The sequence below is a fragment of the Phytophthora cinnamomi genome (genome assembly GCF_018691715.1).
Source record: "Phytophthora cinnamomi strain GKB4 chromosome Unknown Contig52, whole genome shotgun sequence".
Taxonomy (NCBI): Eukaryota; Oomycota; class Peronosporomycetes; order Peronosporales; family Peronosporaceae; genus Phytophthora; species Phytophthora cinnamomi.
In genome coordinates, this window is record NW_027150985.1 from 46,169 (window position 1) to 73,268 (window position 27,100).

The 27,100-nt window shown below is 52.2% G+C and overlaps 1 protein-coding gene across 2 annotated transcripts; it reads right to left on the reverse strand.

Annotated features, from left to right (window-relative positions):
- Positions 1-127: 127 nt before the first annotated feature.
- IUM83_19840 (Gag/polymerase/env Polyprotein) lies at positions 128-26,939 on the reverse strand (the record flags this gene model as incomplete). 2 transcript variants are annotated; one of them, XM_067944909.1, is made up of 12 exons in its annotated part: positions 128-406; positions 2,459-3,096; positions 8,862-8,901; positions 8,987-9,080; positions 9,204-9,304; positions 21,953-22,037; positions 22,232-22,353; positions 22,439-22,532; positions 26,285-26,406; positions 26,492-26,585; positions 26,709-26,809; positions 26,889-26,939. In XM_067944909.1, 12 exons carry the CDS (start codon positions 26,937-26,939, stop codon positions 128-130), a joined length of 1,821 nt encoding a protein of 606 aa, XP_067789540.1. The 2 variants fall into 2 exon arrangements, with proteins under 2 accessions (XP_067789540.1, XP_067789539.1); XM_067944908.1 differs by having other exon boundaries at positions 26,703-26,809.
- Between the last annotated feature and the right edge of the window lie 161 nt (positions 26,940-27,100).

A 27,100-nucleotide genomic window follows, 5' to 3' on the forward strand; every position in this document is an offset into this window, starting at 1 on the left:
GGGACGACGGAGGGTCGTCGCATAAGAAAAGAGTGGAAAGAAACAACGGAAGAAACCAAACGCGGAAGAATTGCAACGACGATATATTGAAGTTAGGGGGCTACAGTGGCCTACTGAATGAGGACGCCTAGATCGCTTGGACGAACTTGTCGCGAAGTCGAGCAAGGGCGTACGCTGGGTGAGCACGCCCCACTGCGCAATTTCCGCGCGCGTCGGGCTGGCCACGGAAGAAGCAACGCCATGGCTCGCTCGAGTTGATGGCGTCCAGAGCCTCCTGCAAGGTCGTGTGCTCCACGCCCGGATACCACCGCCCGACGGTCGACCTGGACGGTGGAAACTGCAAGAACAGCGGGTCCAGCAAGAGGTCCAAGTCCGCGATCCACCGCCCAAATAGCTCTAGGACGGACTGGACGACCCGAGCCCAGTGATCCCCCGCGTGAGATCAGCGAGAGTTACGTCGCCGGCGCCAAGCATTCCAGGTCGCGTTGGCAGGGATGAGCAACTCGTGGGTGCCCTCCCAGTAGGCTTGGGCCCAATGGTCCAAATGCCACCGATACCGGGTCAGCAGAGCCTGCAAGGACGCGTCCCCGGCCGCGAAGGTCAACGTCTCCGTGGGTTGGGTCAGGTAGGCCCAGGGACGCGTCGCGTACAACGCGTCGAAATTGGCCCGGGTCACTTAGGCCTCGTTCCAGGTCCGCGGGGGCGACGCAGGGGCCGAGGGGAACAACCGACCCCGAGCAGCATTCCTTGGGAGGACACCAGTTCGAGCAGCTCCGTGGTAGTATTGAGGTCAGAGTCGGCGTAAAATTTCCGCCGCGAAGCGTGTACCTCATACTTGCGCCCCGTTATCAGGTGCTCGATTTCAAACGAGTGAGGCAAAGCGGCAATCACCTTGAATGGGCCAACCCAGTGCCCCAAGAGCTTACGATTCGGAAGCCGCTGATCAATCCTTGATCATAGCACGTAGTCGCCAACATCGAAGTTGGATGGAGTGCCATTGTGGGCTGCCATGTCTCTGAGTCGCTGGCGCTCCTTTGCGTCGGCCACTTCGCGATGCAAATCGTGCAGCGATGAGCGCAGTTGGTCAATCATGTCGTCAAAACCAGCCAGATCTACGACACGCTCGTTTCGACCAGCACTTGCGGGCACCACAATTGCATCCAGGGCTGATGATGCTGGCAGGCCAGTAAACACTTCGATTGGCGCATGACCTGCTAGCGATTGAACCCGAGTATGGTTCAAGTTGGCTTGCACTGCGGGCAGCAAATACGGCCATTCGTGCTGGTCGAGGCCATATTCCATCAGCAACGCCCGAAAGACTTGCAGGACGTCCTTGTTTAGCCTTTCAAGAGTGCTATTCAGCCATGGCGAATAAACCGGCGTGAAGCTGAGTTCAATCTTCAGTCTGGCGGCCAGGTGCTTCATTGTTTCGTTGCGAAAATGCGTGCCTTGGTCGGATAGCAGCGTTACCGGCATACCGTATCTTGTATACCACATTGTCAATGCCTCTGCGGCCACAAAAGCTGTCGGTGTCGCGCAAGGAAACAGTTCGCAGAAATGAGAGAGCCCGTCTTTCACCACGAGGAGATATGCTGAATCGCCAAATCCTTCACCGAGTGACAAGAAGTCCCAGTGGACTACTTCGTTCCGCTGTGTCGGCGAAAGCAGTGGTCCGTACGGCCTCGGAATTTGCCGAGGTCCTTTAAAGTGCTCACAAAGCAGGCATTGGCGAACAAACTTCGCCACCTTCGCATCCATGTTGGCAATGCAGAATCGCTCTTTCAGGGCCAAAAGCATCGCTTCTTGGCCACGATGACCTTGTGATCCAGTGGGCGACCACGAATAAACGAGCGAGCAAGTCCGTCGAGCTCGTGGGGATCCAGAGACGTTCATCGATGGTCACCACACCATCCTCCCCCGTCATCAACGGTACGCGCAGCCGAGATTTCTCGCGAGCGGCTGCCTGCTGAGCCGTGAGGATGTCTGCACGTGTCGGGAATGCAAAATCGTCGTCTGTCAAGGGTCGGAGCGGCGAGAGATCAGAAACTGGGACAACTTGGTGGCTTCGGGTGCGTACTGCACCAACACTAATAACAGATCTCGCGTGCCAGCGAGAGACGATGTCAGCCCAGACATTTTTCTCGCCAGGAATGTGCTCCATAGTGTAGTGAAGACCGCACAGGCGCATCGCCCAGCGTTGCAGCCTATCTCTCACGTGTTTCTTGAGCTCCACACCAGGCGCAAAAATGTATGCCAAGTTGGCATGGTCACAGTAAAGTCGAAATCCCTTCGATCGGAGAAGGAAATAATCCAGGTCGTGGCATGCTTTGATGATAGGAAACGCTTCTCTCTCCACCACAGTCCAGTTCAACTCGTTGTGCTTGAACAAACCGCCTTTGCAAACGATTAGCTCGTGCGCCTGATCCTCCACGGGGAGCGATGCATCCCAGACACGAACTTGGGTCAGGATAATGCTGTAGCCTGCGGCTGATGCATCCGTAAACAGAAGCAGCTCTGCATCAGGATCTGGGAACGTCATCAGCGCGGAGTCTGCCACTAGAGCCACCACGGCATCAAACGCAGCGCGCTCGGGGTTCGTCCACGCAGTCGCTACATTCAAAGCATTACCATTACGCCGACCGATTCGCTGCCGCTCCGCATTCAGCTTGTCCTGGAGAGGGGCAATAACTCGCGCGTAGTCTGGAAGAGAGTCGTGCAGCCAGTTCGTGGCACACACGAAGTACTGGAGGTCGGCAACGGTGGCGGGCAGGGGTAGTTCTGCCAGGGCACTTACACGGGCAGGGTCATGGCGCATACCGTGACTGGAAATTAGACGCCCACACCATAGTACCTCCAGCTCAAACAGCGATGATTTGCTCATGTTCAGCTTGAAATTGGCCTCGTGCACGATCTCGAAGAAAACACGCAGCGTGTGCAGGAACTCTTCCACCGTTGGCGCGAAGAGAATAACATCGTCCACCCACACTAGCGCCGAGTGCGGAATCAAAGGAGCCAGCTTGCTTTGAACCTGACTCTGGAAGTGTAGCGCGGAGTCCATCGCGCCCTGCGAGGCTCGAGTCGGGGTGAACACGCCATCTGGTGTGACAAAAGAGAAAATTTCTTGGCTATCCTTGTCAAGGGGTAGCTGCCAGAAACCCTGCGTGAAGTCGAACCGCCCGAATATCTTCTTGCCGTTAAACGAGTCGACCGCAGTAGCCACCGTTGGCATTGTGCCAGCAATTGGGACGGTCACTCGGTTCACGGGCCTGTAGTCAATGGTGAGTCGGAACTGGTCTTGTGTGCCCGGTTTGCGTACGGGCACAACGGCACATGCCCATCGAGAGGCATTATTCTGTTCCACCAGCCCATTGTCGACCAACGACTTCACATATTCGTGGATAAATTGGGCTTGCAAAGGGGCGTACTTACGTGGTGGGCTCCGGAACGGTTCAGCATCTTGGCGCAATGTGACTCGGAGTGGCTCAACGTTTGCAGGCGGGTCCAGGCCGACTGCTTCCCGCCAAGCGTCAGGAAACTGGGCGAGTAGCTCTCGAACAGCGCCAACATGCTCCCTCGGAAGGCCATTGGCTACTGCGCGTTCCATCAGATGGCCAAGTACTGCATCGTACTCGGGTGACTCTTCGTCGTTTAAAAGCTCACCGCCGACTGGAAACTCGTCGTCTTCTGCGTCTAGCAATGGTAAGCCTGCTAACTGGGCAAGCTGGTCTTGTATATCGATGCCGAGCATCTTCAAGGCATCGCTGCCGAGCAGAAACTCATCACCTTCACCGGCCAATATCACACACGCCACTGATCGCATCGAGACCGGCCCCGCAATAGTGACTAGTTCCAAATCCAGCAACACTTCGTTTTCGCATCTCACCAAACTCCCGTCAGCCATTTTAGCGTCCACCGGCGTGCTCAATGGAGTCACTACGAGTGTGGGCTGCACACTACGTAGCGAGTCCACGAATTCTTGGAGGATGATACTCTTGTCGGCACCGGTGTCGGGGGAGTACGGCACCTCTAATAAACCGTTGAGGCGAACAGTCGCGTCCGGTACCATGTACCGTGCAGCCTTAGAGCGCAGTACACCGGAGCGCTGCTCCTTGGCCTCACGGAAGCGCTTCCTCGCGTCCTCGCGCTGTGCGTCTGTGGCGGTCGGGCAGTCCCTGAGCCAGTGTGGTCCCTTGCAGACCAGACAGCCGTCATGGGGCGGCAGACGTGGAGACCGCCCTGCCGACGCATCACTCGTCTTCAGCGCCGTTGTCATTGGAGATGTCTGGCGAGGCGTTGGCGACTTGTCATTCTTGACACGCTGCGGCTTGCGATCAGACTTCATCGACTTGGCGTCGGCCTTTGTATCATAGTCCTGCGACATCCGGTGAAATCGTTGTTGTACCTTCGCATGCTTCAATATCAAATCGAAGAGAGCGACATCATCAGATTTGCAGTCACGCCTCTCTAATTCGATAAGCCGCGAAATTTGAGCCTTGAGGACTGGCGGCTGCAGGTTTTCAATCAATAGGCGGCAGCGAGACTTCATGCGACTCTTGTAGCCAGCGTCTGCCTCATTATCGGCTCCAATTAACCTTTGGAGGCCGTTGTCCTCTACAATTCCGTTGAAATCTTCGTAGTAGCGGAAGATGCGTGCGTCACAGTCGTCGATAGACAGGTCCATCATCAGATTCTGACGGAACAGCGACGTGACGTCCGGAACGAACTCGTTCTTGAGCGTGTGGCACCGTGCCTGTACAGCGCTCATGATGTCCGCATCTGTCACAGAGTCTACGGACTTCTTCAGCACGTAGGTAGCCAGGTTTTTCAGCGTTTTATGCTTCACAGAACCTTTTACAGTGGCCACCACGTTCTCGAATGTCTCTCCAGTGGTGGTGCAGCGATGACGTATCTTCTCCACATAACGCTCCCACTCACGATGCCAGTCGATCAGCGCCGCATGGTCCCAGCTGGACAGCTCAGGGGCCCAGATCACCTCGAAGATCGGTTGGGGGATCGACATCTCCACATCGCCGTCGGAGTCCACCGCAAAGCCCGGCATCCTTGAAGTTCACTTCAATCGCACTTAAGTCGAACTTAGTCGATTCGTACTTAGTCGGCGTATACCGGTATTCTTGGGTACAGCCGAGACAGGAGACCTCTCGCACCGAAGAGACGAAGTACCGAACAGTCAGCGACGTCCGGGATCAATGCACTCAACACTTCGAAGAGCGCAAAGCTAGCTTTGTCGCGAAACCCGGGATGTTTCGAAGAAGGTAAGTTGATTAATGAGAAAAATAAAAGCGGATGAAAGACCTGAACTAGCTAGTCTCCTTCAGCTCTTGTGTTGTCGTTCAGGTCGTGCCTTCATGCAGTGGTGGGCGCGTGCCAGCGTCCACTGTTTGTTCGGGCTGCGTGCCTTGAGCCAAGTGGAATTCAGAGCGTGCGCTTACAGAGCGCTTGCTGGCCGGCGGCATCACTCCGTTGCTGCCGTTGGCCAGTCTCGATGTTTATGCTGCACCAGCACCGAGAGCTTGACCGCGATATGGCGACACTCTTACGCCAAAACTGCAACTTCAACACAGCCCATGATTGCGTCTTGTGGGGGGTTGATCTCATGGCCTACTTCTTTTTGCTACGGCGAAGCGAGTACCTAGCCGACAAAGGGCGTCTGAAGCCTTACGCCCTGTGTCATAATGATGTGAGATGCCTGACACCCGACGGCAGCATAGCAACTCCGGAACACGAGGCGACTGTCGTAAAGGTGCACTTCAGAGGCAGCAATACCGACCAAAGCGGCAAGGCCGAAGCAAGAATTCTTGAGCGGTCAAACACATGGTGGGCATGCCCAGTACGAGCTGCATGGCTCCTGGCGCAACACCGTGGACGCAAGGGAATCGCAGCCAACGCCCCTATCTGCAGCGGCAACCAGAATGAATTCATCACGGCAGCCAACATGACAAGGGCAATAAAAAATGCAGCTATTGCTGCAGGTGAAGATCCGGACCACTACGGCACTCACTCCATGCACAGTGGTGGCGCAACAGAACTATTTATTGCCGGGGTCGATCACCTCGCGATCAAAAACTTCGGACTGTGGAAATCGGACACCTATGAACAATACACGCGCATTGACGGTCAAACCGTATCTGGTTTAGCAGCAAGCATCATCCCAGGTGACAGCGAGGGCCACTGACTTTGTTCAAAAATCGGCTCCACCTCGAAAATGGGGAAGCTCCAGGACACAATGCCCTGGAGCAATTTAAACAAAGCCAAACTCAAATGAACTGTGGCCCCCAACCAAGAGTAGCTGCGGAAATACCGCGGGACGGGAATACCAGCTAGCCTCTACTGTCTCACCTATTAATAACAAACAGAACTTATTTTCACTCGGCAACCTACTGCGTCAACGTGAAGATGGAAATCGCGTTTGATGCGTTCCTCTCGTCAGATTCAATGGGCAGCGACGAGTACGATGTGGATACTCTGTTGGAGATCTTGCTACAGGATGATGACAGTGGTCAGGAGAACAAAACTACAGATTGCGCAGGGAGTACCGGTAACGCAAACGAATTGCACAAGCATCCGACTGGTATCTCACAGCCTGCCATAACGGGTAAAGTGTTTAGCCGGAAGGCTGAAAACGCTCGACGACATCGACACCGCAAGAAGCACGAAGTATTGGCTGTGAGGAAAGAGGTGGCCAAACTGACACAGAAACGTGATTCGTTACGTGCCAAGCACAAGCTCGTTCAACCTGATGAATCGATTGCTGCAGCGAGGGAATTTGCTACTCTACAGCGGCACAAGCGAGTCGAGGCGGTCAATATGAATGGACAACTACGACGTGCATTGGTGATGCAGCGCCATTTCTTCACTGCTGTACGATCAATGGTCTTGGGCTCACCCATTACGAACATAGAACTCAACATGTGCAACCTGCTGCATTCGTACACCCACCTTGGACGGACAGCATACTCACGACATCGAGACTTTGCGGAACTGTGTGCACAATCGAAGGCTGATTTTACTCTGCAGATTCTTCTTCGCGAGACGGAAGGCATGGATTTTTCTGGCCCACCGTCAATTGTCACCCACACAGTGCCATCGATTCAGGTGGATAGCAAGATCGTCACCACGGTCTCAGCTTTCGCTTTCGACTATTTAAGTCTGAAGACCACATTCATTCGCTGCGTGTGACGCTATTCTAGGCTGTGGTACTGAGTGGCCGCAATACAGTCTTGAGTCTCTGGATAGTGTGGTTCTCGACAAACCGCAAGGAAACGTCACCTACGCCAAATCAGGTGCCAAATACCGCAGGAGCACTGCTACTACAGGTTCTGCTGAGTATTTGCAGGTTGAATCACGCTCGCTCGTGTTTTACCGCATGACGGATAGCTACGGCGTGTTGATGTGGGATTTTGCAGACCAGGACGACCTCTATCCTGTTAATCCTGCATCGACGATCAAACGTGATATTGTTGGAGGGTATGGTTGTGGCCAGTTCGCTGTGAATTAACACTAGAGTTCTAACTGTCTTTATGTTGTGTGCTACAGTGCCATGCTGCGTCGAGAGCTGTGTCATGACGGTGTGGAGCGACTTGTGTGCCGTTCGATATGCACAAAACGGCATTCATGTTCAGATGACGTAAGCGCAGAGTCCTCTCGGTTCCTACAGGAGTCAGAAGAAGGGGCCAAGCTCTGTGGATTTACTGTGTATAACCACATTCGACAGCAAGTCGAGTTGGCTACACTGTGTACGCAAATTTTCCCAGAGAACCAACAGGAGTTTTGATCTAGTAACATCGTGGCTAGCATTGATACGTTTTATGTCACAAAAACAGAGAAAACGATATCCATTAGCAAGTTGTGTCACCACGAAACTCTTCAAGTCTGACTAGTGACAACCAACAACGCTGTAGCTCCACACCCGAGTGCTTTACTCGTTGGATAATTCTCTCCACTTCGTCTTATCGTTGATTTGGAAGACGCGTCTTCAACCAAGGACCTCAACGTATCGAACTCGGAGTCGTCTTCGAAATCTTCCATAAACACAAGATAGACCCACAAAGTGGTAAAAGGCCATCACCGTTCAAACCAACTGGGCACCACTTAAGACTCGCTACAACTCCGTGGACTGCGTGGTCGGTGTCTCAAGACATCAGGCAGGCTACTTGAGCAGCTCACTCAATGAAAGCTTCGTACGGGGTCGGCTTCCAATCCGGATAAAACTTCGCCTTGGCCGCTGCTATTTCCTCGTTCGTTCCCGTGATGGCCAACCCGTCCGTCGCCAGCGTGCTCAAATACGACCCGAAGTCGGTGGAGAAGTTCCTCTTGTTCGCTTCGTAATTGATGCTCGTCAACTCCATCTTCTTACCCAACTTTTTCTCGGCCAGAGCAGCGATCTCCAGCGGAGTCTTGCGGTCACCCTCGAAAGGGATCCTGGCCCATTGCAGATCGCTCTTGCTAGCCGTCGACATGACGTGGGCTACCAGCTCGCCAACCTCGCGCGCCGCCGTCAAGCTGAACGGGACATTGCCTTCCCCACCACGTTCATTTTTCCCTCCGCGTAGTTATGCCCCAAAGCGCTGTGCAACGTAGTGCCAACACGGAGTCAGGTCAGTCGCATACACTAATAACATCTACATCAAACTACGGGGAGATCGAACGCGCGAAAGCACATGCTCTACAGAGAGCCTCAACTTCTTATCCCCACTGGGGAGTCCCCAGTCGTTCAGGAACGAACTCGATCGGTGATGGCAAATTACCATTTGTAACGTACATGGGCGTGAACTCGTAGAAGATCCCGGCGTAAAAGATCGTGTAAGGCAACTCCAACTTCTTGAGCAAGTCCTGCACGACACGCTTCGGACTGTTTGGACCATCCGTCAGACGTACCCCGTACTGTCAAGTGGCGAGTACCAACACAAAGAGAACATTCGCTGAGTCCTCGGTTCCACAACAGGAAAACTGGGACACATTATCCTACCTCAGACGGCGCGAAAAGCTGCACGCCCGCTTCCTTCGCCGCATGCACCACCTCGACCTGGGACATCATCACTGCCGGAGACACGGCACTCACACTGAACATGACCAACAACCACGTACACACCAATGACACAAGCACCCGATGAGAATGCAGGCAACACGGAGACAATCCTACCGCAAAGACCGCAAGCTCGACGGTAATGGCAACAAACACGTACACAGCTTCGACGTTAACGAGTGCTTTCCGCAGCGACTCGCGGTTCTCATAATCGACTTTCACCAAGGTGGCCCCGCTCTCCTTGAATGCTTGTAGTGAGGCCTGGGAGCAACGACCGCAACCCAATCATGAACACCAGTCACGCCTACGACTGCGTCTATATGCTGATCCATGAACGTACCTTAGTGTCGTCACGCGTTAAAATGGTGACGGCAAGGTTCTTCTTGAGCAACTCGCGGGCGACGACGCCACCAACGTTGCCACCACCGACGATCGCAAAGCGTGTGAAGGTAGACATGGTGTTGAGAGTGGAATAGCGGCGTGTGTGCGTGACGGAGTTTTTCAATGTGGTTTGTGCTGCAACAGGTTAAGAGGAACCTCGGGTGGTTAATACTACCTTAGTATGCGATCCATCCAGAAGGCAACCTTATGAAGGCTACGCGTACAGCGTCTACCTAATCACTTCAGCAGATTACGTAGTCGAGGTGGTTTCCAGCGCGAACTCAGTCCGTTATGGCGTCTAAAACATATACATGTACTTCGTGTTCGGAGCGAATGTGGTTTTACTGTATAGTGTTGACGTGACCGCTCCATGACCTCGCAATCGAATGTTGTGCTGACTGCGTTGACTACGTTGACGTAGTTCACACTATTATCCAGATCGCTTGTCCACAGGAATTAATCTGGGGTGCAACCACAGAGTACACGAAACGATACCACTTTGTCAGGTTTATGGAAATGTCCTTTGTGTCGTAGGTTTGATATTCAATAGAAATCGCTGGTCAAACACATGGCTGCTTACTTGGGCTGTGGGAGTGATCTTTTAGAAAGTAATGTCGGTGGACTATCCGGATATGTTGACGTGGCCATTGAATGGCAACGCAATCTTGCCGTCTGGACCAGCAGACAGCTGATCATCCTTCTTACTAAGTAAGAGAGGACCCCTCTGAGAGACTAGCTAGCATGCGCCACTCCCAGTATATCCTGCCACTCATTACCTGTTTGTATTATCACATCTACACGGTTGAGACCCTCGTGTTTCTATCGTTGAAAAACGTACCGCATACTATACTACAAGTCGCTGTCTTTTTTTTTAATTCCACTTCCATTGTTCACTATGTGTTGCATGTCTGGTCCAATATTTCCATCATCATGGATCTGCTTGGCCTTCCCGCGGGATGGGAATACCAGCTAGCCTCTACTGTCTCACCTATTAATAACAAACAGAACTTATTTTCACTCGGCAACCTACTGCGTCAACGTGAAGATGGAAATCGCGTTTGATGCGTTCCTCTCGTCAGATTCAGTGGGCAGCGACGAGTACGATGTGGATACTCTGTTGGAGATCTTGCTACAGGATGATGACAGTGGTCAGGAGAACAAAACTACAGATTGCGCAGGGAGTACCGGTAACGCAAACGAATTGCACAAGCATCCGACTGGTATCTCACAGCCTGCCATAACGGGTAAAGTGTTTAGCCGGAAGGCTGAAAACGCTCGACGACATCGACACCGCAAGAAGCACGAAGTATTGGCTGTGAGGAAAGAGGTGGCCAAACTGACACAGAAACGTGATTCGTTACGTGCCAAGCACAAGCTCGTTCAACCTGATGAATCGATTGCTGCAGCGAGGGAATTTGCTACTCTACAGCGGCACAAGCGAGTCGAGGCGGTCAATATGAATGGACAACTACGACGTGCATTGGTGATGCAGCGCCATTTCTTCACTGCTGTACGATCAATGGTCTTGGGCTCACCCATTACGAACATAGAACTCAACATGTGCAACCTGCTGCATTCGTACACCCACCTTGGACGGACAGCATACTCACGACATCGAGACTTTGCGGAACTGTGTGCACAATCGAAGGCTGATTTTACTCTGCAGATTCTTCTTCGCGAGACGGAAGGCATGGATTTTTCTGGCCCACCGTCAATTGTCACCCACACAGTGCCATCGATTCAGGTGGATAGCAAGATCGTCACCACGGTCTCAGCTTTCGCTTTCGACTATTTAAGTCTGAAGACCACATTCATCGCTGCGTGTGACGCTATTCTAGGCTGTGGTACTGAGTGGCCGCAATACAGTCTTGAGTCTCTGGATAGTGTGGTTCTCGACAAACCGCAAGGAAACGTCACCTACGCCAAATCAGGTGCCAAATACCGCAGGAGCACTGCTACTACAGGTTCTGCTGAGTATTTGCAGGTTGAATCACGCTCGCTCGTGTTTTACCGCATGACGGATAGCTACGGCGTGTTGATGTGGGATTTTGCAGACCAGGACGACCTCTATCCTGTTAATCCTGCATCGACGATCAAACGTGATATTGTTGGAGGGTATGGTTGTGGCCAGTTCGCTGTGAATTAACACTAGAGTTCTAACTGTCTTTATGTTGTGTGCTACAGTGCCATGCTGCGTCGAGAGCTGTGTCATGACGGTGTGGAGCGACTTGTGTGCCGTTCGATATGCACAAAACGGCATTCATGTTCAGATGACGTAAGCGCAGAGTCCTCTCGGTTCCTACAGGAGTCAGAAGAAGGGGCCAAGCTCTGTGGATTTACTGTGTATAACCACATTCGACAGCAAGTCGAGTTGGCTACACTGTGTACGCAAATTTTCCCAGAGAACCAACAGGAGTTTTGATCTAGTAACTTATGGAAGGCTAGGAAGTCGACTGAGGAGCAAGGCGAGTGTAGGAGACTGGTTGTTATTGAGTTGGTAGAATTGAGAATGAGAAAGAAGTTGGAGCGTGAGCTCTACATGCACTAGGGCTATCCCCTAGGAGTCCCCCCTTGTGTGATATGCAGTAATGGGTGGTAAGTTCGCTGTACTTGTAGTCTGTCCTTCATTCGGACGAAGTAAGCGTGCGCAACCAAACATCTCACCCTGCGAGCAGAAGTATACAGCTGCCAGTGGCTGTAAATCATCGTAGAGCTGTGCTTGTCTTGCAGGTTGCAACACTCCCCCTCAAGCATGGCTTGCGAGGCGAAGTTTGCTGCAGAGGCGCTCGAAAATGACCCGATCAGTGGCTTTCGTGAAGAGGTCAGCGAGCTGCTGTTGCGTGGGGCAATATTCGACGTGGACGTCCTTTTTTCATGATGGCGTCGCGAACGAAATGGTACTTGATGTTGAGGTGTCGAGTCCGCTGAGACGAAACTGCGTTTTGCATGGACTTGATGGCCGATTGGTTATCAACGCGGAGCAAAATGGACGCGCCTTCAGGTAGCAGGCGTAGTTCGTCAAGAAGTTGGCGGATGCCGATGCAATCTTGAACCGCTGTGCAGGCAGCAACATATTCGGCTTCCATGGTCGAAAGTGCGACCGTGGTCTGCTTGCGTGAGGCCCACGAGACGGTCATCGAATTTATCTGCAACACTGCACCGCTCGTAGATTTTGCAGAGTTGGAGTCTCCAGCCCAGTTTGCGTCGGAGTAAACGACTGCTTGCAGCTGTGCACCCGGACCGTTGCCGAACTTGTACAGGAGTCCTTTACTCATGGTGCCCTTGAGATATCTCAGCACGCGTTTAATTCCACGCCAGTGCATCTCTGTCGGGTGTGCCACGAATCGTGAAAGGCAGTTTACTGCGGTGGTGATGTCCGGTCGGGTACAATTCGAAAGCCACAAAAGGCTGCCAATAGCCTCGCGGACGAGGTTGGTGTCGGTGAACGGCTCCGAATTTTCATCGTAGAATTGGTGGTTCACTTCCATTGGCGTTGCCACGGGGCGGCACTGCTCCATGCCGAATTTTGCAGCAATTCTTCGATCGTCTGCTGCTGGTGAAGAATGATGCCTTCCGGGGTGCGCTTGAGCCATACACCGAGACATTTTTCAGCTTCCCCTAGATTTTTGATGTTGAAGCGCTCAGCAAGACGTGACATCACGTGTTCGGAGAGATTATCATCTTGACTCACCACAAGGACGTCGTCAACATAGAGTCCGAGTACACAAAGGTTACCACCACGGTGCATGAAGTAGATGCACGGGTCCACCTTGCTGCGCGTAAAGCCTTCTGCTTTTAAGAACGCGTCGATCATGTCGTTCCAGAGTTTTCCGCTCTGTTTGAGGCCGTAAAGTCCCTTGAGAAGCAGCCATGATTGTCCGGCGAACACTCCAGAGGTCCCGTTTGGTGGCGTCAGGTAGATCGGCTTATCCAGCGGTGACTTCAGATATGCATTCGGCACATCGCCTTGCAGCAGCTTCGCCTTCCAAAGAGCTGCCAGTAGAGCAATGAGGCGAAGGCTGGATAGTTTGAGCACCGGAGAGAAAGTAGCATCAAAATCAACTCCAAACTTCTGCGTGAAGCCGCGGGCGACAAGCCTGGCTTTGAAGCGCTCTAGTTCGCCGTTGCTCGAGAACTTGATCTTATACACCCATTTTGCCGTCACTAGGTTCGCATTTTCGGGTGTGTCAACGAGTTTCCAAGTACCGTTGGCTTGGAGATCGGCGAGTTCCTTATCCATCGCTTCTTTCCACTGCCGCCAGTATTTGCTGCGCATGGCCTCACCGAGTGTCTTAGGTTCTTTGATGTGGTCGGAAGCACGAATTGTGAGAAGCACGTAGGCTGGCCCTGCAAACGCGTCAATGAATGACTTCGGGAGCTGGAACTCTTCGGTTCTAGTGGTGCGTCGCCGTCCAAACACTCGACGCAGTACTCCAGCGGGTATTGGCCGTCCGAAATCTTCTGGGACGCCTACTTCCTCGCTGGATTCATCTGTTTCACGTTGATCCGAGTGGTTTTCGCCTACATTGGGTTGGTTGGTGGCCCCGTTGTTGGGCGTTTCAGAGTGAATTTCTTCCTGATGCAGTCTCTGGAGTACTTCCGCCGTCTCCGGCTCGTTGATGTTCAGCTTGTTGATATTCTGTACGTCCGAGCTGGTGATAAAACGCTTGGTTCGGGGCAGCAACAACTTGTAGCCCTTCTGCGTGTCCGAGATCCCCACAACGATTGCTTTTCGGCGCGTTTCATGAGACTGCGTTTGCTCTTGCGAGGGACGTGCACTGTGCACTTGGAGCCAAAGCGAAGTATATGCGCGAGATTCGGTTGCTTACCGGTGAGCACGTGAAGGGGGACTTGTAGTCCACATTTGCACGGGTGGGGACGCGATTCCGGATGTAGGAGGCGTAGACAACCGCGTCACCCCAGTAGCGTTTCGGCAGCGAGGATGCCCATAGCATGGCTCGGGCTGAATTCATCAGTGTCCGATGAAATCTTTCGGCTTTGCCGTTCGAAGCGGACGTATCAGGCTGCGTGTGCTGTAGTCGGATGCCGTGTCGTCCAGCATACTCCTCGAACTTTCGATTGACGAATTCTCCCCCACCATCGGTACGGATGACTTTGATGACAACGTCGAACTGGCGCTGAAATTGAGTTGCGAATCGCTCGAAATTGTCGAAAGCCTCGTCCTTTGTATGCAGCAAGCACACTTGATTGTAATTAGTGGCGTGGTCGACAATGGTGAGGATGTGGCGATGGCCATTGCGATCTGCTGGAAGATCAGTCTTCAAGTCCATGCAGATAACTGCACCGTGTTCATCCGTCGGTGCTGACTCAGAGGTATCTTCAGTTGGCTGCTTGTTGCGTGTTTGCTTTCCTTCAGCACATGCCATACAGAAGTCCATCTTCTTGGTGCTGATTGCCATCCCGGTAGCAAGGTTCTTGTTGACAATTTTCAGCAGGTCTTGGTAATTCACGTGGCCTAAGCGCTCGTGCCACTGCTGCAATGAGCTTTCGGGAATGTTTGCGAAATAAGCGTGAGGGTCATCGCTATTCACATCAGCGGCGGAGGCATTTACGACCCAGAGGCCGCGACGCTCGATTGCTTCTCCCACAATACTGCCGTCACTTCCGTGAAATGTGCACTTCTCGTCGAAAATGAAGCGGAGACCACGTCGTCTCAGCTGCGATAACGAGAGAAGGTTGCGGCCGAGGTTCTCGCAGTAGTAAACTTCCGTCAGCAGGACGGTTCGGTCAACTCCGTTGACACTGGTCCGCAGCAGGCAGTTACCCTTGAGGTTTGCCGTAATTGTGTCGGAGTTCGCGACTTTGATTTTCAGGCTGGCTGGCTCGACTCCGAACAGCATATTCTTGTTGGTGCAGAGATGGTGTGTTGCACCTGAGTCGAGTATCCATTCTTCAGCGACGGGCGTCCTGTCCGAGGCGGCCAACCAGAGACCTCCATCAGCATCTTGGTTAGTCGCGTCGTCAGGTGGATCGGTGCCGGTCACCGCAGCATTGTGAGCTTGTCCACGCTCTTTCACGAGACGCTTCACCTTCTTGAGCTCCGGGCAGGCAGGTCCGCGGTGGCCCTCCTCGTCGCAGACATAGCAAACCAGTTTAGGCATAGGCTTCGCAGCTGCTGCTAGCGCTTGCCCTTGTCCAGTTCGGTGGCCTTGCTTCTGCTGTTTTTGTCCGGCGTGATGCTGGGGCTTTTGCTGTTGGTAGGCTCCGTTTTTCTTTTCGTGTTGCTCGCTGGGCGCTGGCGTTCTGGCGACCTGTGGGCGTTGCGGCCATCACCTCGCAGGTCTACGAGTAGTGCGAGGATGCGGTCTGCTTCGGAGAGGTAGTTTCCGTTTGAGCGATCAATGCGAGCAACGAGAACGCTTGCGAGATCCGGACAGGCATTCGCACAGAAGGTCTCCAGCAGCAGTAGACTGTGGTCACCGGTCATGAGACGGGACACATACTTCAAGTAGTCTAGATAGTCGGACCAGCTGTCTTGTGGACGTTTGCCGGACGTCAATCGTTTGCATAGCTGCACTTGGTTAAGTCTGCAGCCGAATTCAGACTTCATCTTGCCCTTGAAGTTCTCATAGTTGAAGTCGGGATTTTCAGTACGCCATTGCGTCACATTGGAGTGAAAGAAACGCGCAGCCTTTCCCGCCAGAAAATTGACCAATACGGAAGCTTTGATCTGCGAGGTCCAACGTGATTGGTTGAGTAGCGACTCAGTATAGAGTGCTTGCTCGTATTCGAGGATAAAGTCCTCGAAGCCCGATCCAAGGCCGGGGTACACCTCTTGGCCATCAAACTTACGGCACATCACGTCCTTGATCTTAGGCGTGGTGCGTGCGGGTGCTGTAGGTGCGGTCGGGGCCCCTGGGACGGGGGGTATGCCAGCCGCGGGGGCTCCACTCCTCATTGCGTGGATCGTTGTTTTTAGCTGTACAATTTCTGCATGCAGCTGGGGTGCGGCCTGGGCATGGGCCCTGAGCTCTGCCAGCTCTGCATCGTGGAGAGACTTTGCTGCGGCTTGTCTTGACATCAGCTGAGCAAAATCAGACCGCATCTTCTCCATTTCCGCTGCCATCATTGCGGCGGACGCTGTTTGTTTACGCAGCGTTGACACCTCTGCCCGCAGCTTCACTAGCTCGGGGTCGGGCGGGCCTGGCTCCGTCTTGACCGGGGTCTCAGTAGCAGCGGCCTTGAACTCAGCGTCAAGGTTCCGCCTGACGGGGTGTTTCATTTCATCAGCGGTGTTCATCTCTGCTGGAGGGTAGCCTGCGGGTGGTACGAGTGCACCACGTTGAAGTTGTCACACGTCGCAGATTCTCACACGTCGCAGGTTCTCGCGCGTCGCAGGTATCGGGATAGGCAGGTATCGCGTATCACAGGTATCCGGTATCGGAGGTCTTCTGCACTTGTTACTCTTCAGTGCAGGTCGTCCTTGGGCTCATAACCTTATGGAAGGCTAGGAAGTCGACTGAGGAGCAAGGCGAGTGTAGGAGACTGGTTGTTATTGAGTTGGTAGAATTGAGAATGAGAAAGAAGTTGGAGCGTGAGCTCTACATGCACTAGGGCTATCCCCTAGGAGTCCCCCCTTGTGTGATATGCAGTAATGGGTGGTAAGTTCGCTGTACTTGTAGTCTGTCCTTCATTCGGACGAAGTAAGCGTGCGCAACCAAACATCTCACCCTGCGAGCAGAAGTATACAGCTGCCAGTGGCTGTAAATCATCGTAGAGCTGTGCTTGTCTTGCAGGTTGCAACAGTAACATCGTGGCTAGCATTGATACGTTTTATGTCACAAAAACAGAGAAAACGATATCCATTAGCAAGTTGTGTCACCACGAAACTCTTCAAGTCTGACTAGTGACAACCAACAACGCTGTAGCTCCACACCCGAGTGCTTTACTCGTTGGATAATTCTCTCCACTTCGTCTTATCGTTGATTTGGAAGACGCGTCTTCAACCAAGGACCTCAACGTATCGAACTCGGAGTCGTCTTCGAAATCTTCCATAAACACAAGATAGACCCACAAAGTGGTAAAAGGCCATCACCGTTCAAACCAACTGGGCACCACTTAAGACTCGCTACAACTCCGTGGACTGCGTGGTCGGTGTCTCAAGACATCAGGCAGGCTACTTGAGCAGCTCACTCAATGAAAGCTTCGTACGGGGTCGGCTTCCAATCCGGATAAAACTTCGCCTTGGCCGCTGCTATTTCCTCGTTCGTTCCCGTGATGGCCAACCCGTCCGTCGCCAGCGTGCTCAAATACGACCCGAAGTCGGTGGAGAAGTCCCTCTTGTTCGCTTCGTAATTGATGCTCGTCAACTCCATTTTCTTACCCAACTTTTTCTCGGCCAGAGCAGCGATCTCCAGCGGAGTCTTGCGGTCACCCTCGAAAGGGATCCTGGCCCATTGCAGATCGCTCTTGCTAGCCGTCGACATGACGTGGGCTACCAGCTCGCCAACCTCGCGCGCCGCCGTCAAGCTGAACGGGACATTGCCTTCCCCCACCACGTTCATTTTTCCCTCCGCGTAGTTATGCCCCAAAGCGCTGTGCAACGTAGTGCCAACACGGAGTCAGGTCAGTCGCATACACTAATAACATCTACATCAAACTACGGGGAGATCGAACGCGCGAAAGCACATGCTCTACAGAGAGCCTCAACTTCTTATCCCCACTGGGGAGTCCCCAGTCGTTCAGGAACGAACTCGATCGGTGATGGCAAATTACCATTTGTAACGTACATGGGCGTGAACTCGTAGAAGATCCCGGCGTAAAAGATCGTGTAAGGCAACTCCAACTTCTTGAGCAAGTCCTGCACGACACGCTTCGGACTGTTTGGACCATCCGTCAGACGTACCCCGTACTGTCAAGTGGCGAGTACCAACACAAAGAGAACATTCGCTGAGTCCTCGGTTCCACAACAGGAAAACTGGGACACATTATCCTACCTCAGACGGCGCGAAAAGCTGCACGCCCGCTTCCTTCGCCGCATGCACCACCTCGACCTGGGACATCATCACTGCCGGAGACACGGCACTCACACTGAACATGACCAACAACCACGTACACACCAATGACACAAGCACCCGATGAGAATGCAGGCAACACGGAGACAATCCTACCGCAAAGACCGCAAGCTCGACGGTAATGGCAACAAACACGTACACAGCTTCGACGTTAACGAGTGCTTTCCGCAGCGACTCGCGGTTCTCATAATCGACTTTCACCAAGGTGGCCCCGCTCTCCTTGAATGCTTGTAGTGAGGCCTGGGAGCAACGACCGCAACCCAATCATGAACACCAGTCACGCCTACGACTGCGTCTATATGCTGATCCATGAACGTACCTTAGTGTCGTCACGCGTTAAAATGGTGACGGCAAGGTTCTTCTTGAGCAACTCGCGGGCGACGACGCCACCAACGTTGCCACCACCGACGATCGCAAAGCGTGTGAAGGTAGACATGGTGTTGAGAGTGGAATAGCGGCGTGTGTGCGTGACGGAGTTTTTCAATGTGGTTTGTGCTGCAACAGGTTAAGAGGAACCTCGGGTGGTTAATACTACCTTAGTATGCGATCCATCCAGAAGGCAACCTTATGAAGGCTACGCGTACAGCGTCTACCTAATCACTTCAGCAGATTACGTAGTCGAGGTGGTTTCCAGCGCGAACTCAGTCCGTTATGGCGTCTAAAACATATACATGTACTTCGTGTTCGGAGCGAATGTGGTTTTACTGTATAGTGTTGACGTGACCGCTCCATGACCTCGCAATCGAATGTTGTGCTGACTGCGTTGACTACGTTGACGTAGTTCACACTATTATCCAGATCGCTTGTCCACAGGAATTAATCTGGGGTGCAACCACAGAGTACACGAAACGATACCACTTTGTCAGGTTTATGGAAATGTCCTTTGTGTCGTAGGTTTGATATTCAATAGAAATCGCTGGTCAAACACATGGCTGCTTACTTGGGCTGTGGGAGTGATCTTTTAGAAAGTAATGTCGGTGGACTATCCGGATATGTTGACGTGGCCATTGAATGGCAACGCAATCTTGCCGTCTGGACCAGCAGACAGCTGATCATCCTTCTTACTAAGTAAGAGAGGACCCCTCTGAGAGACTAGCTAGCATGCGCCACTCCCAGTATATCCTGCCACTCATTACCTGTTTGTATTATCACATCTACACGGTTGAGACCCTCGTGTTTCTATCGTTGAAAAACGTACCGCATACTATACTACAAGTCGCTGTCTTTTTTTTTTAATTCCACTTCCATTGTTCACTATGTGTTGCATGTCTGGTCCAATATTTCCATCATCATGGATCTGCTTGGCCTTCCCCGCGGGATGGGAATACCAGCTAGCCTCTACTGTCTCACCTATTAATAACAAACAGAACTTATTTTCACTCGGCAACCTACTGCGTCAACGTGAAGATGGAAATCGCGTTTGATGCGTTCCTCTCGTCAGATTCAGTGGGCAGCGACGAGTACGATGTGGATACTCTGTTGGAGATCTTGCTACAGGATGATGACAGTGGTCAGGAGAACAAAACTACAGATTGCGCAGGGAGTACCGGTAACGCAAACGAATTGCACAAGCATCCGACTGGTATCTCACAGCCTGCCATAACGGGTAAAGTGTTTAGCCGGAAGGCTGAAAACGCTCGACGACATCGACACCGCAAGAAGCACGAAGTATTGGCTGTGAGGAAAGAGGTGGCCAAACTGACACAGAAACGTGATTCGTTACGTGCCAAGCACAAGCTCGTTCAACCTGATGAATCGATTGCTGCAGCGAGGGAATTTGCTACTCTACAGCGGCACAAGCGAGTCGAGGCGGTCAATATGAATGGACAACTACGACGTGCATTGGTGATGCAGCGCCATTTCTTCACTGCTGTACGATCAATGGTCTTGGGCTCACCCATTACGAACATAGAACTCAACATGTGCAACCTGCTGCATTCGTACACCCACCTTGGACGGACAGCATACTCACGACATCGAGACTTTGCGGAACTGTGTGCACAATCGAAGGCTGATTTTACTCTGCAGATTCTTCTTCGCGAGACGGAAGGCATGGATTTTTCTGGCCCACCGTCAATTGTCACCCACACAGTGCCATCGATTCAGGTGGATAGCAAGATCGTCACCACGGTCTCAGCTTTCGCTTTCGACTATTTAAGTCTGAAGACCACATTCATCGCTGCGTGTGACGCTATTCTAGGCTGTGGTACTGAGTGGCCGCAATACAGTCTTGAGTCTCTGGATAGTGTGGTTCTCGACAAACCGCAAGGAAACGTCACCTACGCCAAATCAGGTGCCAAATACCGCAGGAGCACTGCTACTACAGGTTCTGCTGAGTATTTGCAGGTTGAATCACGCTCGCTCGTGTTTTACCGCATGACGGATAGCTACGGCGTGTTGATGTGGGATTTTGCAGACCAGGACGACCTCTATCCTGTTAATCCTGCATCGACGATCAAACGTGATATTGTTGGAGGGTATGGTTGTGGCCAGTTCGCTGTGAATTAACACTAGAGTTCTAACTGTCTTTATGTTGTGTGCTACAGTGCCATGCTGCGTCGAGAGCTGTGTCATGACGGTGTGGAGCGACTTGTGTGCCGTTCGATATGCACAAAACGGCATTCATGTTCAGATGACGTAAGCGCAGAGTCCTCTCGGTTCCTACAGGAGTCAGAAGAAGGGGCCAAGCTCTGTGGATTTACTGTGTATAACCACATTCGACAGCAAGTCGAGTTGGCTACACTGTGTACGCAAATTTTCCCAGAGAACCAACAGGAGTTTTGATCTAGTAACATCGTGGCTAGCATTGATACGTTTTATGTCACAAAAACAGAGAAAACGATATCCATTAGCAAGTTGTGTCACCACGAAACTCTTCAAGTCTGACTAGTGACAACCAACAACGCTGTAGCTCCACACCCGAGTGCTTTACTCGTTGGATAATTCTCTCCACTTCGTCTTATCGTTGATTTGGAAGACGCGTCTTCAACCAAGGACCTCAACGTATCGAACTCGGAGTCGTCTTCGAAATCTTCCATAAACACAAGATAGACCCACAAAGTGGTAAAAGGCCATCACCGTTCAAACCAACTGGGCACCACTTAAGACTCGCTACAACTCCGTGGACTGCGTGGTCGGTGTCTCAAGACATCAGGCAGGCTACTTGAGCAGCTCACTCAATGAAAGCTTCGTACGGGGTCGGCTTCCAATCCGGATAAAACTTCGCCTTGGCCGCTGCTATTTCCTCGTTCGTTCCCGTGATGGCCAACCCGTCCGTCGCCAGCGTGCTCAAATACGACCCGAAGTCGGTGGAGAAGTTCCTCTTGTTCGCTTCGTAATTGATGCTCGTCAACTCCATCTTCTTACCCAACTTTTTCTCGGCCAGAGCAGCGATCTCCAGCGGAGTCTTGCGGTCACCCTCGAAAGGGATCCTGGCCCATTGCAGATCGCTCTTGCTAGCCGTCGACATGACGTGGGCTACCAGCTCGCCAACCTCGCGCGCCGCCGTCAAGCTGAACGGGACATTGCCTTCCCCCACCACGTTCATTTTTCCCTCCGCGTAGTTATGCCCCAAAGCGCTGTGCAACGTAGTGCCAACACGGAGTCAGGTCAGTCGCATACACTAATAACATCTACATCAAACTACGGGGAGATCGAACGCGCGAAAGCACATGCTCTACAGAGAGCCTCAACTTCTTATCCCCACTGGGGAGTCCCCAGTCGTTCAGGAACGAACTCGATCGGTGATGGCAAATTACCATTTGTAACGTACATGGGCGTGAACTCGTAGAAGATCCCGGCGTAAAAGATCGTGTAAGGCAACTCCAACTTCTTGAGCAAGTCCTGCACGACACGCTTCGGACTGTTTGGACCATCCGTCAGACGTACCCCGTACTGTCAAGTGGCGAGTACCAACACAAAGAGAACATTCGCTGAGTCCTCGGTTCCACAACAGGAAAACTGGGACACATTATCCTACCTCAGACGGCGCGAAAAGCTGCACGCCCGCTTCCTTCGCCGCATGCACCACCTCGACCTGGGACATCATCACTGCCGGAGACACGGCACTCACACTGAACATGACCAACAACCACGTACACACCAATGACACAAGCACCCGATGAGAATGCAGGCAACACGGAGACAATCCTACCGCAAAGACCGCAAGCTCGACGGTAATGGCAACAAACACGTACACAGCTTCGACGTTAACGAGTGCTTTCCGCAGCGACTCGCGGTTCTCATAATCGACTTTCACCAAGGTGGCCCCGCTCTCCTTGAATGCTTGTAGTGAGGCCTGGGAGCAACGACCGCAACCCAATCATGAACACCAGTCACGCCTACGACTGCGTCTATATGCTGATCCATGAACGTACCTTAGTGTCGTCACGCGTTAAAATGGTGACGGCAAGGTTCTTCTTGAGCAACTCGCGGGCGACGACGCCACCAACGTTGCCACCACCGACGATCGCAAAGCGTGTGAAGGTAGACATGGTGTTGAGAGTGGAATAGCGGCGTGTGTGCGTGACGGAGTTTTTCAATGTGGTTTGTGCTGCAACAGGTTAAGAGGAACCTCGGGTGGTTAATACTACCTTAGTATGCGATCCATCCAGAAGGCAACCTTATGAAGGCTACGCGTACAGCGTCTACCTAATCACTTCAGCAGATTACGTAGTCGAGGTGGTTTCCAGCGCGAACTCAGTCCGTTATGGCGTCTAAAACATATACATGTACTTCGTGTTCGGAGCGAATGTGGTTTTACTGTATAGTGTTGACGTGACCGCTCCATGACCTCGCAATCGAATGTTGTGCTGACTGCGTTGACTACGTTGACGTAGTTCACACTATTATCCAGATCGCTTGTCCACAGGAATTAATCTGGGGTGCAACCACAGAGTACACGAAACGATACCACTTTGTCAGGTTTATGGAAATGTCCTTTGTGTCGTAGGTTTGATATTCAATAGAAATCGCTGGTCAAACACATGGCTGCTTACTTGGGCTGTGGGAGTGATCTTTTAGAAAGTAATGTCGGTGGACTATCCGGATATGTTGACGTGGCCATTGAATGGCAACGCAATCTTGCCGTCTGGACCAGCAGACAGCTGATCATCCTTCTTACTAAGTAAGAGAGGACCCCTCTGAGAGACTAGCTAGCATGCGCCACTCCCAGTATATCCTGCCACTCATTACCTGTTTGTATTATCACATCTACACGGTTGAGACCCTCGTGTTTCTATCGTTGAAAAACGTACCGCATACTATACTACAAGTCGCTGTCTTTTTTTTTTAATTCCACTTCCATTGTTCACTATGTGTTGCATGTCTGGTCCAATATTTCCATCATCATGGATCTGCTTGGCCTTCCCCGCGGGATGGGAATACCAGCTAGCCTCTACTGTCTCACCTATTAATAACAAACAGAACTTATTTTCACTCGGCAACCTACTGCGTCAACGTGAAGATGGAAATCGCGTTTGATGCGTTCCTCTCGTCAGATTCAGTGGGCAGCGACGAGTACGATGTGGATACTCTGTTGGAGATCTTGCTACAGGATGATGACAGTGGTCAGGAGAACAAAACTACAGATTGCGCAGGGAGTACCGGTAACGCAAACGAATTGCACAAGCATCCGACTGGTATCTCACAGCCTGCCATAACGGGTAAAGTGTTTAGCCGGAAGGCTGAAAACGCTCGACGACATCGACACCGCAAGAAGCACGAAGTATTGGCTGTGAGGAAAGAGGTGGCCAAACTGACACAGAAACGTGATTCGTTACGTGCCAAGCACAAGCTCGTTCAACCTGATGAATCGATTGCTGCAGCGAGGGAATTTGCTACTCTACAGCGGCACAAGCGAGTCGAGGCGGTCAATATGAATGGACAACTACGACGTGCATTGGTGATGCAGCGCCATTTCTTCACTGCTGTACGATCAATGGTCTTGGGCTCACCCATTACGAACATAGAACTCAACATGTGCAACCTGCTGCATTCGTACACCCACCTTGGACGGACAGCATACTCACGACATCGAGACTTTGCGGAACTGTGTGCACAATCGAAGGCTGATTTTACTCTGCAGATTCTTCTTCGCGAGACGGAAGGCATGGATTTTCTGGCCCACCGTCAATTGTCACCCACACAGTGCCATCGATTCAGGTGGATAGCAAGATCGTCACCACGGTCTCAGCTTTCGCTTTCGACTATTTAAGTCTGAAGACCACATTCATCGCTGCGTGTGACGCTATTCTAGGCTGTGGTACTGAGTGGCCGCAATACAGTCTTGAGTCTCTGGATAGTGTGGTTCTCGACAAACCGCAAGGAAACGTCACCTACGCCAAATCAGGTGCCAAATACCGCAGGAGCACTGCTACTACAGGTTCTGCTGAGTATTTGCAGGTTGAATCACGCTCGCTCGTGTTTTACCGCATGACGGATAGCTACGGCGTGTTGATGTGGGATTTTGCAGACCAGGACGACCTCTATCCTGTTAATCCTGCATCGACGATCAAACGTGATATTGTTGGAGGGTATGGTTGTGGCCAGTTCGCTGTGAATTAACACTAGAGTTCTAACTGTCTTTATGTTGTGTGCTACAGTGCCATGCTGCGTCGAGAGCTGTGTCATGACGGTGTGGAGCGACTTGTGTGCCGTTCGATATGCACAAAACGGCATTCATGTTCAGATGACGTAAGCGCAGAGTCCTCTCGGTTCCTACAGGAGTCAGAAGAAGGGGCCAAGCTCTGTGGATTTACTGTGTATAACCACATTCGACAGCAAGTCGAGTTGGCTACACTGTGTACGCAAATTTTCCCAGAGAACCAACAGGAGTTTTGATCTAGTAACATCGTGGCTAGCATTGATACGTTTTATGTCACAAAACAGAGAAAACGATATCCATTAGCAAGTTGTGTCACCACGAAACTCTTCAAGTCTGACTAGTGACAACCAACAACGCTGTAGCTCCACACCCGAGTGCTTTACTCGTTGGATAATTCTCTCCACTTCGTCTTATCGTTGATTTGGAAGACGCGTCTTCAACCAAGGACCTCAACGTATCGAACTCGGAGTCGTCTTCGAAATCTTCCATAAACACAAGATAGACCCACAAAGTGGTAAAAGGCCATCACCGTTCAAACCAACTGGGCACCACTTAAGACTCGCTACAACTCCGTGGACTGCGTGGTCGGTGTCTCAAGACATCAGGCAGGCTACTTGAGCAGCTCACTCAATGAAAGCTTCGTACGGGGTCGGCTTCCAATCCGGATAAAACTTCGCCTTGGCCGCTGCTATTTCCTCGTTCGTTCCCGTGATGGCCAACCCGTCCGTCGCCAGCGTGCTCAAATACGACCCGAAGTCGGTGGAGAAGTCCCTCTTGTTCGCTTCGTAATTGATGCTCGTCAACTCCATTTTCTTACCCAACTTTTTCTCGGCCAGAGCAGCGATCTCCAGCGGAGTCTTGCGGTCACCCTCGAAAGGGATCCTGGCCCATTGCAGATCGCTCTTGCTAGCCGTCGACATGACGTGGGCTACCAGCTCGCCAACCTCGCGCGCCGCCGTCAAGCTGAACGGGACATTGCCTTCCCCACCACGTTCATTTTTCCCTCCGCGTAGTTATGCCCCAAAGCGCTGTGCAACGTAGTGCCAACACGGAGTCAGGTCAGTCGCATACACTAATAACATCTACATCAAACTACGGGGAGATCGAACGCGCGAAAGCACATGCTCTACAGAGAGCCTCAACTTCTTATCCCCACTGGGAGTCCCCAGTCGTTCAGGAACGAACTCGATCGGTGATGGCAAATTACCATTTGTAACGTACATGGGCGTGAACTCGTAGAAGATCCCGGCGTAAAAGATCGTGTAAGGCAACTCCAACTTCTTGAGCAAGTCCTGCACGACACGCTTCGGACTGTTTGGACCATCCGTCAGACGTACCCCGTACTGTCAAGTGGCGAGTACCAACACAAAGAGAACATTCGCTGAGTCCTCGGTTCCACAACAGGAAAACTGGGACACATTATCCTACCTCAGACGGCGCGAAAAGCTGCACGCCCGCTTCCTTCGCCGCATGCACCACCTCGACCTGGGACATCATCACTGCCGGAGACACGGCACTCACACTGAACATGACCAACAACCACGTACACACCAATGACACAAGCACCCGATGAGAATGCAGGCAACACGGAGACAATCCTACCGCAAAGACCGCAAGCTCGACGGTAATGGCAACAAACACGTACACAGCTTCGACGTTAACGAGTGCTTTCCGCAGCGACTCGCGGTTCTCATAATCGACTTTCACCAAGGTGGCCCCGCTCTCCTTGAATGCTTGTAGTGAGGCCTGGGAGCAACGACCGCAACCCAATCATGAACACCAGTCACGCCTACGACTGCGTCTATATGCTGATCCATGAACGTACCTTAGTGTCGTCACGCGTTAAAATGGTGACGGCAAGGTTCTTCTTGAGCAACTCGCGGGCGACGACGCCACCAACGTTGCCACCACCGACGATCGCAAAGCGTGTGAAGGTAGACATGGTGTTGAGAGTGGAATAGCGGCGTGTGTGCGTGACGGAGTTTTTCAATGTGGTTTGTGCTGCAACAGGTTAAGAGGAACCTCGGGTGGTTAATA